Here is an 18,686-nt window from a genome sequence, read left to right as displayed (position 1 = left end):
CCAACATCACTCCACCAATATAAGGTGGTAATTGCTTACAAAATGTATGGTAACATGAATGTTTTTGTAAGTGATTGACACTACTACATCAAGAATGCTTCTTTCTAACTTCGTAAGAGATTCAATAAAGCTCTATCAGATGAATTCCAATTTCAATTTACAACTAGAAACCATAATGTTTGGGTCATTTTTACTAAATCATTTAACCAATTTGAGCATCTTTGTCCATACCACTCATCAAAGTTGTGTAATAAGGACCCTGTTAGGTCAGTTTGTTACAAATAATAAATAAAAAAAAGTGATTCAAATGTAAAATAATAATGTTATTTTATAGAAATTAAGAAAAATAGAAACTAATTTATGTTTACTAATAGGCAGAAAAACCATTTTTTAAAAAAGAAACTAATGATTTTGAGATACTTTTTAAAATAGCTTCTGGTTTTAACCAGGTTTGAAATTCTTTAAAGTTTATTATTATTTAAAATGTTGAAACAAAAACATGAAAGCTTATAAAATGATAGAAACAAAAAAACTTATAAAACAGAAAACAGAAATAATTATGAAATTATAGAAACTGAAATAGTATGTACAGAGATTAATATAAAATATTTTAAAAGGATTGATGAAGTTATAGAGACTAAAATGATAATAATTATTATTATTTTTAATTTAGTTTTCACAAAAAATACGTTTTCATTGTGATCAATACACAACGAAGATTTATTTTCCTTGTAATACAAACGAAAATAGGGGACATCAATTCACCATACAGAGCGAAAATTCCATAGAATACAAATCCAGAATAGAAACTTGTTTCCGTTACGAATGGTAAAATTCAAACAACCTTTCACCATTTATCAATGTCAGTACATGTGTCAACTTATATCAACATCAATATCAATATTATTATCAATAGTGATAAAGTTTTGAGTTACTAATAATATATTAATATAGTTAATTTTGACACTTGAGTGAAAATGAAACATTACAAAATAAATATAACATAAAACAAAACAAAATGCAAAATAAATTCATGGCATCACTTGCGAGTCTTCGTCCTCCTCCACTGTGAATGTGTATTGCGAGGAGAGTGAGTGTGAATGGTGAGAAGAGGGTTTAACCGTTTGAAAGACGGGGTAGGTGAAAAGGTGGGGCTAATTTTATTTTAAATTCTCAGAAAAAAAAAAAAGAGTGTAAACTTAAATATACTAATTAAAATACATATATTTTACAATAAATTATAATTGAGAAATATTTTAATTAAATTTAATCTAAAAATAATTAATACGTTAAATATCATGAATTGAACTTCATATAAAAAAAAAAAATTATTTAAATCAAAGTTAGTAGAAGGGGCGTGAATAACAGTATCCTATCCTATTCCAGTGCACCCACCAATTTTTTTAAGTTGCCGCAGTTGGTTACTGAATATAACTGGACCTACTTTTCCCACTAGATGTAATTGCTTAATTTACTTGTCAAATACTAATGTTAAAAAATCGTTCACATTTATGCAACCCAACGAATTCTACTTGGGAGTTTATCCATATCCATTAATTTAGAAATAACCAATGAGAAACAGAAAAAAGAAAGTACTACAATAATTGTTACCATGCTTAGGCACTTGTAAAATCTGGACAAATCACTGAAATAGTGTTATAGGTTTTAAACCGGCAAGATATGAAATCACTACTACGCTTGGGAATTATCAACATTGAGATCTGATATGAAATCACTTGCTTGTGCCTAATAGACCAATTTCAGACATAACACAAGCAAAACATTTTCTTTTTTAGGTTAAGCCACATAGCCTAAAAACCTCAGCATAAGAGACATTAGTATTAAGTAATCTTCGGAACCTGATATATTATGACAAAACCCCGAGAAGCAATTGGCAAACCAGAAATTTATCAAAATACATATACCTATGATATGACTACCGTAAATGTTGCAGAAACTTGATTAAACAAAGAAATGGGTATCTAGTTGACAATTAGTAATATCCCTGTAGTTTGATTCATTGCTCAGAAAACAACACAAAATTTTGCAACAGAAAACTCTGATGAGTCAACCTAGATGGTGACCAATAAAATTCAATCATCTGCAGATGTAGAGGAATGATGAGGAAAAGTTGACCACACATCTTCCCATGTCCTCTGGCCTTCAGATACCTCCTTAATAACAGTGGCAGCTTTTTCCACATCAACACGCACCTGATCCTTGCTGTCCCTCTCCCGAATAGTCACCGATGATGTTGAATCTACAGTGACAGCAAAGGGTACACCAAGTTCATCTGTTCTTGCATACCGTTTCCCAATTGATGTACCTATTTGACATTTTAAAAAAAATATAAACAATAGCAAATAAAATATAAAGTTTAATCCTTTGACAGTTTTATCAAGAAAATAACACTTCAACAGGAGCAAAAAGCCAAAAGCAAAGCCTACTTCATAGAAAGGATGATCTAATATATTCCAAGGCCCCAAATTCCAAGAAATTTTCCTCTATTCATCTTAATGAATCTTCTTCTTCTTCTTCTTCTTATATATATATATATATATAAACCTCCAAAATTTTAATTAACATTATATGTAGGTATATTTTACATATCAAAGGGAACTTATATTTTATCCACATACCTGTAGTGTCAATCTTATGTGAAATTCCAGCAGCTGTCAATGACTTGGAAATTAATTTAGCGACCTCTTCATACTTCTGATTCTGAACCAGTGGAAAAACTGTACACTTAATAGGGGCTACAAGTGAAGGGAAGCGGAATACATTTAATTGTTCATCCCCAGCTTTGCTTGGCCTCGTGTAGAATGTGTGCTCAAAGAGACAATAAATTATCCGTCCAATTCCAAATGAAGGTTCAATGACAGATGGTGTAAAAACTCGCTGGTGCTCTTTCTTTTTCTCCTTTTGAATGGTCACCATATTCTTCTTAATAGTCACAGTTTTCTCAAGTGTACACACTAAAAACTCCACCTCTCCTTTTGACTCCAGAGCAGCCTTCATATCCAAAGCTTCTTTCTCAGGCATTGCCTGCCAGAGAAGATTCCATGTGTCAAAAGTAATGTAAGCACCTCTTGACAATAACTGTTGGTACTACTAAACACCATTACTTACCTCAAGTGCTTCAACCACCATTCTCTGGTTCCCCTTGAATGCCAGACCCAGCTCTTTCTTTACTGGAGTTATAACCAATTTCTGAAACAATGTACAAAACAAGTCAACCAATAATGACAACCGAAGACTTTTGAGGTCGTGCATGAAGTTGAAGGGACCAGTCATGTGTAAACCATAAATAAATCAACACATTCAGCATTAAATAGTACCTCCACTTCCTTAGGTTCGGAAAATTTTTCATGAGCCACTAGTGGAACACCACTTTTATCCTGCGATATCAAATACCAACATTATGAGAATGCAGAAATGATCATATTATAAGATTAGAATTTCCTTTGCTGTTTTAATATTATATATTATATACTATATACTATATAAAATACATTTTACCTCCATCAAAACATAGTCATTCCTCAACTTAAATGTAATTTAATTTCAAGTGAAAGTATTACTTTTTAGTCAAACCAAATTGTAGTTAAATTTCAGACACTTAAAACCAAACTTAGAGATGATTAAGTGATAAAGAAACAAGCTCCAGGGATGATTAATGATAACCAAAAACTTCATTTTTGCAATACCTCTTTATATTTTGCTTGATTTAACTTAAAAAGAAAAAAATCCATTTGAAACCTAGACATGAAGGAGGTTTGTTGATTGAGAAAAGACTTTCTTCAACTAGGTAAACGTATTTTAGGCTATTAAATAAAATGTACAAACATTGTCAACAGATTTATAGCAAAAGGGTCCTGAAATGAGGAAAACATTGTGAATTATGCTATAGTTGCAACAAGGAATCCATTAATTATAATTAGAGTTTTACAGAGTGGGTTACCGAGTGAGCTCGTAAATCATATGCAGATCTATCGGCAATTCCAACACACTCAATCCAACCATAGGAGCACTCAATCTCAGCATCCCAACAGTCAGCAGCATAGTGGGCCATCTCATTGGCAAGATGTTGCCTAAACCTCAATCGGTCCTTGTCGATACCAAGACGCGTCAAGAAAAGATACACTCTCCCAATGAAATAACCAAGAGTCTCATTATTGACAATACCCTGACCAAAATACACCGCAGAAAATATGAAAAAAAAATCTCAAAAACCACCATTATAAGTTCAAACATGGAAACCAAACCAACCTTGGAAACAGCATCGCGAAGAGGAATCCTCTTGGCAGCCTGACCCGACATTTGCTCCTCCCTCGGGAACATCAAGAACTCCAAGTCAGCAACCTCAGGGTACTTGGGATGAGACTTATCTTGCGGGTCAACAAAGTGCTCAATCTCCGCCAACGTGAACTCCCGCACTCTCAGAAGCCCTTGTCGCGGAGATATCTATACACTCAAACACAATCCAATCCATTCCGCAAACTATTAGTATAAAGTTTATTTTCCGACAAGTAATTACAAAGGGCATTTGTTCAAGCCTTCAAGGTACAGTATATCATATCACCACCACATTCTAATTAAATTATTTAAAAATTCAAAATACGTTGGGAATACCATTTTACCGGAATGATAACTTAATCCTTTTTAATACAAAAACACTCTAATTTGTGACATTAATAAAAATTGTTTTTTCTTTACCAAAGCTACCAGCCAAGGCGTTACTAAAAATGTCAATAGGTTAGGGCTTGTTTGAATGAATTTATCCAGAAGCGGTTGAGAAAAAATAAATAAAAAAAAGTTTTTGGAGAAAGTTTTTCGAAGCACACGAAAGAGGTTCAAAATGAGCTTAATTTAGAAAGGATGTAGGAGAATTGAGAAAGAAAGTGTGACCTCATTCCTAAAGGCTTGTCCAATCTGCGCAGCAGCGAAAGGAAGCTTGTTCCCATTGTAATAATACAAATCCTTGAAATTGACAAAAATCCCCTGCGCAGTTTCGGGCCTCATGAAGCCTGGGCTGAGGCCAGAGGGCCCAATGGAAGTCTGGAACATCAAATTGAAGGGATAGGGTTCAGACAGTGCGTTCTTGGTCTCAGGAGCGACAATCCCATAGTCCCTAATCTTGGCCCCAAGCTCCTCGGCGGAGAAGTCATCGAGCATGGCAAGCACGTGCTTAAGCTCGGAAATCTTATGAGCAGGGAGAGAAAGGTCGCGCTGAAGCTTGTCGTTGCAGAAATCCTTGAGAAGATGATCGGCGCGGTAGCAGGTGCCGGTGGTCTGGTCCTTGACCATGAGATCGGTGAACTTGTCGACGTGGCCGGAGGCCTTGAGGACGATCTCGGGAGTGACGCAGGGGCAGTCCACCTCCAGCATGTTCTCCTCCAGGACGAAGTGTTGGCGCCAGAACCCCAGCACGTTCGACTTAACGGCGCACCCGGGGGGGCCGTAGTCGAAGAGCCCCGCCACGCCGCGGTAGATCTTGAACGACGGGATGTAGAACAGCCGCCGCTCCAGGGTGTTCACCACCGCCTGCCGGAAGGCCTCCCGCGTGTCCGACCCGCCCACCAGGGACCGCTCTATCGAGGTTTTCTCCAGTTTCAGCGCGTTTAGGGCTTCGATGGCCGCCTCGATTTCGGCCTTGGGCGCGCCCGAGGCTTTCAGCGCCCGCACCGCGTTGCCCTGCGCCTCCACCGCGGCGAGCTTGTCGGCGAGGGACTTGCGGAGGGAGTCTTCGGCGGCCATTGGAAATGGAGAGGAAGATAGGGAGTGTGGGAATGTGAAAGGCAGTGGAATTGAATGAGAAGATATTGCTCTTGCTATCGCTCTCACTCTCACTAAATGTCTAAGCATTCCATTTCACCCCAACTATGTGTTCACTTCAGCATTCAAGAGAATAGGGTAACGGTATTGGAATCAACGCGTTTTTCAGACGCATGGGCCTCGACCTGGGCCACCTTCCCTTGGGCCTCACTCGCTTCTATTTGGAAGGTTCTAGTTGATTCTTTGCATGCTTATGCTACTTGCTACTTGCTACTTCCTACTTGCTACTTGCTACTTGCTAGAGAGAAAGAAACAGTATATTTAATACGTTATGCTTAATTTTCAATTATGTTTTTTTTAATTAATTTATTTGATCCGAATAAGAAGAGTTGTCATGAAATGCTTGAATCAACTGACATGGTTGTTAATTTTTCATTTTTCAAATTTATATTTATTTCCTTTTTTAGTTTATTTTAAGCAACTAATGTATTTTACAATAGGTGGCTTTAAAGGGAACTGACTCCACTTTTTTACAACTTAAAATCGTTCATGTTGAGTATCATCTAAGTAGAAATATGTTGGAATTTTTAATATAATTTAAAATTTAATTAAATGTATTTTATTTAATTATTTATTTAGCGTTTTACAGTCTGATAAGAGTTTAATATATTTGACTTTGACCAATTCTTACTCTTGTGTGCGTTATTGTTTTTATCGATGTGCACGTTATAAAATTGGTTCCTGTAGTGCTGCAAGGTTGTTTTGGATTTGTTGCAAGAATTAAACATGATTTTAAAATGTGTATAAAGAAATAATATACATATGTGTGTGTGAAATTAAAAAATATAATAAAAAGAATTAAAAGAATACTAAAAAATATAAACATAAATAATATTTTTAATAATTAAATAAAAAGCCTTTTTCTTTTCCTATAAGATGATGCATATAAATTCGCTCTCTAATTTTATTATTGTTTATCTTGCTGATTTATTTATTTATTTATTTATTTATTTATATATATACATCAGAAAATATAAAAGCAGAAAAACAAACTAAATGTTAACATGAACAACACCCATTATACATAAGGAGACATTAACCAAGGAGTAAAACTATCAGCATGGTCTTGCTGTTGCTGAATTTAATTATATTGTTTTAAACACTTCTAATTATATTAAATATAATTGTGTAATAAACATTTTTTTTAAAATTTAGTTTAAATATTCATAATGTTATTATATTTATAATTATATATTTTTATGTATAGAACAAATAGACATATTTCACCGTGAAATACACGGGCACACGCACTATTGCATATATAAATAGGAAAATGTAGCATTTGACTGTGCCAAATTCTTCCCATGCTTATGCTAGTTGCTAGAGAGAATAAGGTACGGTCATTTGATGCTTATTGTTCAAAATTAATCCTTATTTAATACGTTATATGCTTAATTTTCAAACAAGATTTTTGAGAAGTATGAATTTTGAATTATAAATAATCAACAAAACTTTCATTTTTTAACTGAAGAAGAAAGAAATGTCCAAAACTGAAATTTATAATAAAGTATTTTTAAATAGCAAAGTATTTTTACCGTTAGCAAGCAATTAGATGCTAATCAATGACATTTATTTTTTTTAAAATTAATGCGTGGATGACTCGCAATATTTTCTTTTATGAATAGAATGGAATTTTTTCATAAAAAAATAAAACTGAATTTGGCACGGAGTCAATGATGACCAAGAATGGTAACCGTGGTTGCATCGGTGGATAATGGGCATGACTAGAGATATTGGAGACTTGGGAAGGCTGATGGAGACATGGTTGTTCAAGAGTCAAGACGGTGGAAGATGGAAGACAACTTCTTGCAAGTGAATTGATTAACTTTTTTTTCTTCTTCTTTTGGGTACAGTGGGTTATTAAAAGATTTTAATTTTATATAAAATGTTCGAATAAAAGGGTTATTCAATTAGAACTTATTGTCACGTCTTTAAAATAATTATAATATAAATTAAACATTTTTCTTAAGATAAGATGATTTGTGATTACAAGTCATCATCATAACTATCCATCATATTATTAGAACATACACTACTTTTTCTTATCAAAATATTTTTATATAAAAATAAATGTATAGTTGAGATTGTACTTTTGAATTAAATATGAATGAACTTTTAATCAATATAACAAATTCATTATGTAATCTGGATATATGATTAAAATAGCTAATAAATTAACTCAACTAAATATCATCAAATTATTTGATTAAATAAAAAAATTGATAAACTTAATTATTTAATTAGATTGTGAATGCAAAATAATACAATATAGACGTGTATATGTTATTTATTTTATATTTTTCATGTAGTAGTATTTTCATTATAGGATCTGATTAACTTTTTTTTTTAAAGGAAGGATCAAATTAACTTATATCCATGAATTGTCCAAATAATTATAAATAACATTAATAAAAAATTAATGTTTCAATAAAATGATTTATTGAGTAAATAATCACAAAAATACTAGCAACACATTTTTTAATATTACAAACACCCACTTATTATTTAAAATCTGTTAAAACTACAATTATTAAAAATTATAAAATCAAAAGGAAGTGTCATCGAATAAGAGGCATGGTCAATTAAAATATGTGATTTTCAATAATAAATTTCAACCAAGGTGTCAAAAAGTATTGCATAAAAAGCTTTTAATTTATTTTTTTTAATTAATTTAATGTAAATTTAATTTAAACAATTATTTTTAAAAAGAATGTTTTTAACAAGTATTTAACTGAACAAAAATTATTTTTCAGAATACTTGCAAATATCTTATTTATGATTAATAAAGATAATAAATTATACATTAATTAAAAACCCTTTAAATGAATAAATTAATTAAGTTAATGTAATATAAAAATTCAAAAAATGTGTGATAAAGTTAAACATTTTTTCCTCAATTTGGCAGTGAGAAGAATTCTAAGGTGGCCAACCATTATAAGTTGTCTACCATGCATCATAGTTATTAAATATATTTGAATACAAATTTAAAAGTGTTTTTAAAAATCTTTCTATTAAAAAATATTTTTTATTTTTAATAGACAAACTCATAAAAATATTTTTAATTTATATTCAAACGGACTCATTGATTTTTAGATTAATCAAGTCATGTTATTATGATGCACCTTTCATATTGCTATACCAGCACCATATCTTCCTTTCTCAACAATCCCTCAATGTCGGACCATTGTACACCATCCATAGTGCTACCGATCACCGTGCACCGACCCCTCCAAGCCCACTGCCTCCGTCCCATTGTAAATCATCTGTACCATTAAATTATGAACCAAAACAGCATCAAACACCTAGTTTTACAACTCCAACTTATCATTCCCATGAACATCAGAAGCAATCGAATTAGACATCCCAATGTGCAGCTCCATTTCTTCATACAAGTTTTTAATCAAACAGGTAGAAGTCATTTTACCATAAGCCCTAGTTATCCCAACCATTTTTGTCCAAGGTTGTAAATAAAATAACGCAACCAAAGCAGGCATATAACATCATAGTATCTAAACATAATAACCAAAGCCTTGCACTCCAAGTATCCTTATTGTAAATCTCTTTATTAGCCACAACAGCACCTTTCTCGTGAACCTAAGAGGCACAGATAAACCAAAGCCCATTAGTCTTTCAGCCAACACAACACAAACAAATCACTGAAAGTAACAAATGCGCAGGTTTCGCACCATGTATGGGGCGTTTGTCGGCAAGGAAGAGGGCTTTGGGCGGTTGGAGGATTTGTGCATGTTCGGTGGCGTAGCACAGCGGTCAGGAGAGGGGGGGGGGGGGGTGGTTGCTGGGGAGAAGAGACAATAGTGCTACGATGTCGAGAGTGCACAATATTTATGTAAACTTGGGCCATTAATTGTGGCACATGGTGATCCACCATCATAGGCGGTCTACCTTAGAATCCTATTGCAAGTGATTCGGGGCTATAAACAAAAAGAAATCCCGTACCAAGATGGTTGATTTTGCTATAAAAGTTTAGATATTTGCCGGCTGTGCACTGCAAGTGATTCAGGAGTATAAACAAACACACCATTAAATGCAAAATAAACCTCACAAGAACACTATGCATTCATACACTAACAACAACAAAAAAATTGTAAATCACTAAACCACCAAGCCACATTCTTCTCATCAATAAAACACATACACGAACCATTGAAACATTGTAAATCCCAAGCGCAACCCGCACTTGAAATCATGAAATCCATTAATACAATCCTACAATGGCAAGCCACATTGGATCTATATTAAGGGTAATACATATCACATCAACTACCACATTACAACTGCCCATCGCCTATTCAGCTGGTTGTTGCTTAGATGTTTCCTTGATCTCATCTCCAGCATCATCCTGAGATATCAAAGGCCATTCAAGTTATAAAAAAAAAAAAAAAACCAGAAAAAATAATATCACCACAAATCAATATAAAGCTGATAGAGAGGAACAAAAAAAAGCCAACTCCAACATTATATGTTAAAAGAGTAATTAATAACACTCTTTCTAACGCATTCTTATGAACACACTCCTTACTCAAAAATCATGTCTGAAAGCTGTCAACGGCAAAAGAGAGCATGGTTGGGGTAATGCATTAGACATGGACATTGGTCAAGAATATGTGCCAACTGTTTCTGTCATTGTTTCAGCAAGTATGAGGATAAAACTAAACTAGTCCATTAACAAAAGCTCAAAGCCTAACTCCTACAGTACTACATGGCACCAACAAAAACAAAAAAGACGCTCCAAAGGAAAGGGAAGAGTACTTAGTATTGGAGCTTGGACAATTAGAAGAAATTACAAGCAGACAAGTTTAAATTTGTTCCTAACTTTCGTTAGCTTGACTCTTACAATGAAAGATTTTTGTTGTCGGTATTCAGCTTATTAAAGAATTACTGATGATGGCTTGTTCCTTTACAATATAATTTCGTCCAGCCAAGAGTAGACATAAAAAATAAAGGATTAAGCAATGTACCAAGAAAAAAATTTATTTCAAAGTCCACAGTCAATCGCAAATCAAGAAACATTTAGTATAACTATATAACTGTATAAATAGCAATAAGAGAGAGAGAGACAGACCGTGATGTCTGATGTCCACAAAGTCAGATTGTCACGGAGGAGTTGCATGATCAATGTACTATCCTTGTATGACTCTTCACCCAATGTGTCAAGCTCAGAAATTGCCTCATCAAATGCCTGCCAGAGTTAAGTATTTTTCACAAATCACTAAAGAGAAAGCAGAATAGAGACTACAATGCATGAAGAAAAACAAACACATCATATAGTCTTTACACCCATCATAATTCATAACACAAATGGGAAGCACCAAACACCATAATACATCAATATTGTCAAAAAAGAAAAACGTAAATTGACTAAGGAACCGACAGTATTGAAATCAGAGTACCAAATTGCTAAGTTCAATCTCTTAACAAAGAGCTAATTTCCTACAATTTTCTTCAACAAAAATAACTAATATTATACAAGTGCATTTGATATAATATATCAGTCTCCAAATTACATTCATTGTGACTTTTGTAAGCAAATTTCACTTGTTTGGTTCAAAAACAGTTATTTTAAAGCAAAGTAAAGCAGATGGACAGGACAAATTTCCATGTAGCAAGATAGAGTATCTTGAGCCTCACTGGTTGACTACAAAAAAATTACAAGTTTTTACCAGCAAACTGTCATCAAAGACTGAAGTCTACACTCTATAACACGTATATATAATTTCTTCATGGGTGAACAATTGAGATATACCTGCTTGGCAAGGTTACAAGCACGATCTGGTGAGTTAAGGATTTCATAATAAAACACAGAAAAGTTGAGAGCAAGTCCAAGCCTAATCGGGTGGGTGGGGGCCAGGTCAGCAAGAGCAATATCCTGCATCAAGCAAAAACAAATTTCAATTTGAGCAACACAGCAACTTGTAACCACCACAATTCCATAAAAGCTACATAAACAGCAACCTACCTGAGCCGATTTGTAAGCAAGCAATGTACTCTCTGCAGCCTCTTTCCTCTCTGCCCCAGTCTTAAACTCAGCAAGGTACCTATGGTAATCACCCTTCATTTTAAGGTAAAAGACTTTGGACTCGGGAGTTGCAGCAGAGGGGATGAGGTTGGTCTCAAGGAGGTTCAAAATCCCATCACAGATCTTGCTGAGTTCAGCCTCAATCTTGCCCCTGTACTCCTTTATAACGGTCACGTGGTCCTCGTTGCCTCTACCCTCCTCCTTCTGCTCAATGGAGGAAATGATCCTCCACGAAGCCCTCCTCGCCCCAATCACGTTCTTGTAAGCCACGGAGAGAAGATTCCTCTCCTCCACCGTCAACTCCTCAACCTCCACCGTCTTCGCAACCTTCTCCATGAACTCCACCATCTCCTCGTACCGCTCAGCCTGCTCCGCCAACTTCGCCATGTAGACGTTCTCCTCCCGAGAATAATCTGTTGCCGCCATTTCTCAGATTCGCCTAATCCTACAAGTAAATTTCCCAATATTAGGCAATCTCCAAGTGATTCGTGAACACTTCTCTTCTTCTTCTATATATATATACTTTATTAACACCTGTCATTTTTTCATCTCAATTTCTCTTTAGTCTTTCCACATCACGTGTTATTTCTACACTTCTCTTCTAGTTATTTCTCTGACTATGTGTTAAAGTATTGACTAATCATTTTATTTATTTTTACTCAATTCAGCATTTAGCGAATCTTGATCTGTTTCTCGTTTTATTTAAAGAGATGATGAAATTGAAATCAGCGTAATCGAGATGCAAATGAGGTAAATCAAGCAGAAGAAATCGGAAATAAAAAAAAAAAAAGGCGAAAATGAAAACATAGAAACAGATGCAGATCTGGATGAATGAAATGAAACCTAGGAGGAACAAAATAGAGAAAGGAAAAGGCGCAATGGAAACCCTAAAAAGAAATGGTGATGTAAGAGAGACAGAGAGAGCGAACCTGAAGGAGAGAGAAAATTTTAGAAAAAAATGGAAATGGGGAAAAGATGGGGAAAGGGAGGCTAAGATATAGGAGAGGTGAGGTCCAATAGGAGTGTGACACGTGGTGGGTGGCGGAGATTCCGTGGAAAGTGGGAAGCGTTGACCGTTTGTAGTAGCGTGAGTTGGGTGCTGTGGTGTGTGGGACCCATTGCCTCGCACTTCACGCTGACATACGTCATGCTTTTCGTGTCTCTTTGCTTTTCTGTCTTTCTCAATTCCCGCGTTTTCACTCGACCCGCAAAATTACTTTATTTTTAAATTATTCATTTTTATTTTTATTTTTTACTATCAAAATCCTTCTGTTTCTGTTTCTTATTCTATTTCTATTGGGTTAATGTGTCATTTTTCCGTAATATTTAATATACTATAATTTATTTTATTATGCATTGGTGTGTATATTAACTTTGATTTTAATTATTTTTTATTTTTCTAACTTCTTAAAAAATTAGTTTTATAATTAAAAAATTATTTTAGGAATATCATTTTTTTATCTTTATAATTATATAATTTTTTTTAGTTCTTATAATTATATAACTTTTTTTAGTCTCTATAATTATATAAACATTTTTTTTAATTTTTATAAAAATAAATTATATGAATTAAAAAGAGAAGAAAAAAAGCGTGTATAAGAACTAAAATGAAAATTTTTAATTATAATCATTAAAATGTAAAATTTATAAGACTATCGAGATTAAAAAGATAATTAAACATTAATTTTATTGATATAGTATGAAATGGTTAACAAATACAACTGTTTTACAAGCATGTAATTGGTGGTTTGTCCTAGTTTATGAGTATAGGAAAATATATTTTTTTTACGGAGATCAATTATTTAAATTGATTTTAGTATCTCAAAGATTAGTTATTGATTTTGATTAAAGGATACTCTGATTAAAAAATATATATTTATATACTACTTTTAATTTAATATTTTTTGACAATGTATGCGTGGACTCGTGTTTGCATTTTTCTTATTTCTTGAATAATATGTGAGGTTTGTAAAAAAGAATAATAAATTTTTGTAAATCAATTTTAAAAAGACAAGATATGACATGTGACTTATAAAAAAGAATTTAGAAAATATTATTATGGGTTAAAATATGATATTTTTATTTAAATTAATTTGAATTACTTACGACGAGCTCATTAAAGTGATATATACATCTTGGTAGACAACTCATTGTTGAACAGGAGTATTTTTCATGTTGAGAAACTATGAACCAAATGGATTTTAACTTCACCTAAATCATAAATGGTAAAAAAACAAAAAACAAAAAAAAACGTTGGTTAGGATGGTACATATTTGCTGCAATTATAATCACTAGATTCCGTCAAATAACTAAAGATTAGTGTAATATATGTACGATTTAAAATTCAAATGCTGTTGTTATTATTATAATTTATACAATATTTTTTATACTAGAATTAAAAAGGTTTGATTATTTAAATATAAGACATGAATATTATCTTTTGGTTCTGTCAAGGAATTTCTCTCGCCCGCTTGACTGAATCAGAGACAAGACAAAGATAACACAAGATGTAATATTATATATAAATATTTTTTTAAAAAAATATTTTTTTTTTATATATATGAATACACATATAAAATCAGCTTTTAAAACTTATTTAGATATAAGTTAAAAGTATCTTATCTATTTAAAAAAAAATAGTTTTTTTAGAGAAATACCTAAATTTGTATATAAACATGTTCGTAATTATATATTTTTTAAGCATGTTAAGAAATATTTTATTTTTTACTCTACTTGCAAAGAAACCATTTTTGTAAGACGTAAATAAAATATTTTAATACATAAAATATTTTTTAAAAATATTTTAAATATTATTTTTTATTCAAAAATTAATTTTTATCTCAATAATGGATTTATAAATTAAAAATCAATAATCTAAGCAGTAAAATAATGACCAATTTAATTGTTAAAAGTTACTAAAAAAAATTGTAGCCAATTTTCATTTATTTTTAAATACGTATACACACATTTAAAACAAAAGTTCACCTACTATGATAAAGTATGTGTATTTGTCAAATTTAGTATAAACTTTACTGTGTTTTACAAATTTGTTTTGTTTCCTACAAATAAATATCATTTAATGGATCACGTCATTTAATGGATCACCTAATTTAGCATTGTTTTTAAATAACCCCCGCCCCCCCTCTCCTTTTTTTCAACTATAAATAACAGAACGGATGTATTTTTTCATTTAGGATTTCTTTTTCATTTTGACTTTAACTAATTATATAGTATACAAATGATACTCTATCAAAGTCAATGAATGCATAAGTAGGGTAACAACATATGGGAAAGTACGTATATAGGGTGGTCCTTTACATGCACTACATATTTATAGGGATTTAGGTGTAGATTAGTTATAGTGAAGCCATTTACCATCTATATTTAAAATAAATCTATATTATACTTTATTAATATTATTTTTCATCAATAGTATTTGACTTTTCATCTTTTAAAGTTTACTTTAGCATTAAATAATGACATCTCAAATTTTTCTATATTTTTTACCATAATTTTATGTCATTGATAAAAAAAAATAATTCTCTTTACACAATAAAATTACTTACATATCCAAGAATTTTAAATTGAATATACACCATAATTTTATTACGTAGCTCTATATATATATAGTAAAATTGGAATACAAAATTTAAATACTATAATCAGAAAATTTATATATATTATAGATGATAAAATAAAAAATGACTATAAAAAAATATTATCCGTTAACAAACTGCTGTAAGAAAAAAATGGTTATTCTCTTTTCTTTTAATGATTATCCATTTATGTACCGGTATCTACAAAGTAAATTCACTATAACAAACCCCAAGTGTGTGGTTCAGCGGTAGGGGTTGATCCACGCTTAAACAAGGTCAAGGGTTCGAATCCTGCATTGGGTATGCAGTCGCGTTAAATCTTGGGGCCAGCTATCCCACCCTTTGAGGTGCCTCCAACGTAGCGAGGAGATTAGTCACTGCTATCGGCGGTGGATACTCTAAGGACGAACAAAAAAAAAAATCACTATAACATAAAATGACTTGATTGTTAAATATTTTGAATCCTTTGATGGGAGAAATGTGGCAGGATGCTAAGAAATCGTTGGTTGGACTTGGAGCGCATAAAGCATTTGTATGTGATATGCTTGCTTTTGTCGACCTCACATCTCACGTGTGCATTCAGCCTGAATTTTACGAGGTTTTTCTTAAACATCAAATACCTTTTGTTATCTCTACACTATGTACAAGATCCTCTACTTTCACTTGTTACTCTCTTCTAAAATATTGAGTCTAATAATTATATATTCTCTATAATATCTAATTAACTAGATTAATTAAATAAAACTCAATCCCTCATTAAGATTTTTCAAACATTAATTACCTAGATTGCAAAATGATCAAGTGAAAAAATAAAAGGTTAATTTAAAAGATGTTAGAAATAATTTTAAGAAAATGATTTAAATTATTGACAAATTCAATACTTTTAACTAAACACACTTTCTTAATGAATATAATTTAATTAAAAGAGTCTTATAATTAGGAACAAAATTATTATTAAAAGTTATCTTATTCGAACTACGCAGAATTATTATAAATGATAAAATTTTCTTTTTAAGGTATTTAAGGCAGTAGCATACATATAACTCAAACTTAAAATTTCTAATTAAACTATAACAACCTCGTATCAACTGCTTCACGCACTAGTGAGATACCAAGTCTTTATTGCTTTTGTCAATGCTTAATGGCCAGCGAATTATCGTGGCTGCAACTACTTTTAATCTTACTTTTCATGATCATCTGCTATGGTGAAAACCATGGCTGCAATTGCATTTAATTGTTCTTTATCGTGTTCATCTGCTATTGTGAAAGTATCTAATTTCAACTGATTATGAAACTCAACTAGAGAACATGCCTTGAAGTTGGTAGTTCTACATTCTCATCTATTTCTTTTACTGTTTCATTTTTATCTTTGTAGTTCCATTTGTAACACCCCAATTTCTTTAAAAGGATATTTTTATTAGTAATGGCATTTCTGTAATTACTGAGGACATTTTCGTAATTTTATAAAGGTATTAGGGGTATTTGAGTATCTCGGAACGGGCTGTTCCGAAAGTGGAACGGGCCGTTCTGAGCATTAAAAATAAGCTAAAATTTTAGGTTGGGAACGGGCCCAGAACGGGCCGTTCCAACAAGGAGAACGGGCCGTTCCGGAGGGAGAACGGGCCGTTCTGCTGAGATTGAGAATGGGCCGTTCTGATTTTAGAACGGGCCGTTCTGCTTTTTGGGAACGGGCCGTTCCAATTTTGGAACGGGCCGTTCCAGTTGAGAAATTTGCACAGATTCGAAGGATCCGGAACGGGCCGTTCCGAATTCAATACGGGTCGTTCCGGGCACACCAGTTTGCCTATAAATAGGAAGCAGGGGGGTGAAAATTTTATACTGAAGTGAGAAGTGAAATCTTAGAGAGAGAAAGAGGAGAGAGAGAGAGAGAGAGAGAGAGAAAGAAAGAAAGAAAGAGAGGGAAGAAAGAGAGAATCCAAAGGAGGAGGCCCTGCCCAAATTCCAGCTCCTGCTTATCCAGGTAAGGGGGGAGTGAGAAACCTCGCTCAGGGGTGTGGGGATAATTGTTGGATAGTTTGTTTGTCGGATTGGCCCCCAATCCCTTGCCGTTGTGCTGTCTTATTTTCTGTTTGCTCTACTTTATTACTTGTTGGAAATAATAAATGATTATGTAATCCCAATCCCTTGCCGTTGTTCTGTTTGATTTTCTATTTACTCTACTTTGTTTTTGTTGAAGGTGTCGTTGCTCTGTCCGATTTTCTATTTATTCTAGTTTGTTCTTTGTTGAAAGTAATAAATGAGTATGAAATTAATGTTAATAATAAATGAGTTTTAATATGAATAAGAATACTCTCTGAATCTTTGTGAATACCTATGCGGACCTTATGAGGAGTATTGATGACATGACCATGGAAATATGGACAATGACATGAGACCTAAGAATGGACTATGAGACCTAAGAATAGACTATTGAGACAAACTGTGATAATAAGAATATGAAAAATAATGACATGATATACTTGATGAAATCTTGTAATAAGTTAAATGTTGTGTTCATGAAATAATGAATGTATGACATGCATCATATACATATATTACTCTAGGTGTGCCGCTGAGGCCGCATACCAACGATGCTAATAAGGTGTACCTTAGGGTCACCGACAGTTGATGCTAACAAGGTGTACCTTAGGGTCACCAGTGATGTAACTTGCTAACGAGGTGTACCTTAGGGTCACCAGTGATGTAACTTGCTAGCGAGGTGTACCTTAGGGTCACCAGTGATGTAACTTGCTAGCGAGGTGTACCTTAGGGTCACCAGTGATGTAACTTGCTAACAAGGTGTACCTTAGGGTCACCAGTGATGTAACCAAGTGTACCTTAGGGTCACCAGTGATGTAACCAAGTGTACCTTAGGGTCACCAGTGATGTAACCAGGTGTACCTTTGGGTCACCAGTGATGATATGTGAAACTTCCTTATGGCGCCACATGTATGCATTTATGAGTCGAGTTCATGACATCATTGCATGATAAATGAGTATATATGTGATATTGATGATGTATGTGTATTGTTTATATGTGACTTATATTTGTTGTGTGTGTGGGTGCTATCTAACCTTTATTTCTTCACCTAAAACTGAGTGAGATGTTTCTCACTCCCTTGTTGTTTTTGTATGTTTAAATTATGTTGCAGGTGAACAACATCATGAGGATGTTGGTGATGAGGCTTAAGGCTTCAGTTGTGCATGCTCTGATAGGA

At 33.1% G+C, this 18,686-nt stretch overlaps 2 protein-coding genes across 2 annotated transcripts; both read right to left on the bottom strand.

Moving 5' to 3' along the window:
• Nucleotides 1-1,841: 1,841 nt before the first annotated feature.
• Nucleotides 1,842-5,897, bottom strand: LOC109802063 (glycine--tRNA ligase, mitochondrial 1). The gene is made up of 7 exons (XM_020363271.3): nt 4,909-5,897; nt 4,270-4,464; nt 3,962-4,186; nt 3,339-3,398; nt 3,130-3,210; nt 2,640-3,045; nt 1,842-2,326 (listed from the first exon to the last, which is right to left on the bottom strand). The coding sequence occupies exons 1-7, from the start codon at nt 5,863-5,865 to the stop codon at nt 2,094-2,096; spliced, it is 2,157 nt and encodes a 718-aa protein (XP_020218860.2). The 5' UTR covers nt 5,866-5,897; the 3' UTR covers nt 1,842-2,093.
• A 3,984-nt stretch (nt 5,898-9,881) lies between these two features.
• Nucleotides 9,882-12,925, bottom strand: LOC109802025 (14-3-3-like protein A). The gene is made up of 5 exons (XM_020363216.3): nt 12,802-12,925; nt 11,813-12,317; nt 11,600-11,722; nt 10,919-11,035; nt 9,882-10,195 (listed from the first exon to the last, which is right to left on the bottom strand). Exons 2-5 carry the CDS (start codon nt 12,296-12,298, stop codon nt 10,142-10,144), a joined length of 780 nt encoding a protein of 259 aa, XP_020218805.1. The 5' UTR covers nt 12,299-12,317; nt 12,802-12,925; the 3' UTR covers nt 9,882-10,141.
• Nucleotides 12,926-18,686: the final 5,761 nt, after the last annotated feature.

The sequence above is a fragment of the Cajanus cajan genome, chromosome 4 (assembly GCF_000230855.2).
Source record: "Cajanus cajan strain Asha chromosome 4, NIPB_CcT2T_4, whole genome shotgun sequence".
Lineage (NCBI taxonomy): Eukaryota > Viridiplantae > Streptophyta > Magnoliopsida > Fabales > Fabaceae > Cajanus > Cajanus cajan.
This window is presented reverse-complemented; position numbering and strand designations above follow the sequence as displayed.

What these genes read in the sequence shown, in the direction of transcription:
- LOC109802063 (XM_020363271.3), bottom strand. Translation starts at nt 5,865, where the DNA reads ATGCTTAGACATTTAGTGAGAGTGAGAGCGATAGCAAGAGCAATATCT. An exon ending in TTCGCGATGCTGTTTCCAAG is followed by an intron (nt 4,187 to 4,269) that starts GTTGGTTTGGTT and finishes TATTTTGGTCAG; the next exon opens with GGTATTGTCAATAATGAGAC. An exon ending in CCGAACCTAAGGAAGTGGAG is followed by an intron (nt 3,211 to 3,338) that starts GTACTATTTAAT and finishes ACATTGTTTCAG; the next exon opens with AAATTGGTTATAACTCCAGT.
- LOC109802025 (XM_020363216.3), bottom strand. Translation starts at nt 12,298, where the DNA reads ATGGCGGCAACAGATTATTCTCGGGAGGAGAACGTCTACATGGCGAAG. An exon ending in TTGCTTACAAATCGGCTCAG is followed by an intron (nt 11,723 to 11,812) that starts GTAGGTTGCTGT and finishes TGCTTGATGCAG; the next exon opens with GATATTGCTCTTGCTGACCT. An exon ending in CTTGTAACCTTGCCAAGCAG is followed by an intron (nt 11,036 to 11,599) that starts GTATATCTCAAT and finishes TAACTCTGGCAG; the next exon opens with GCATTTGATGAGGCAATTTC.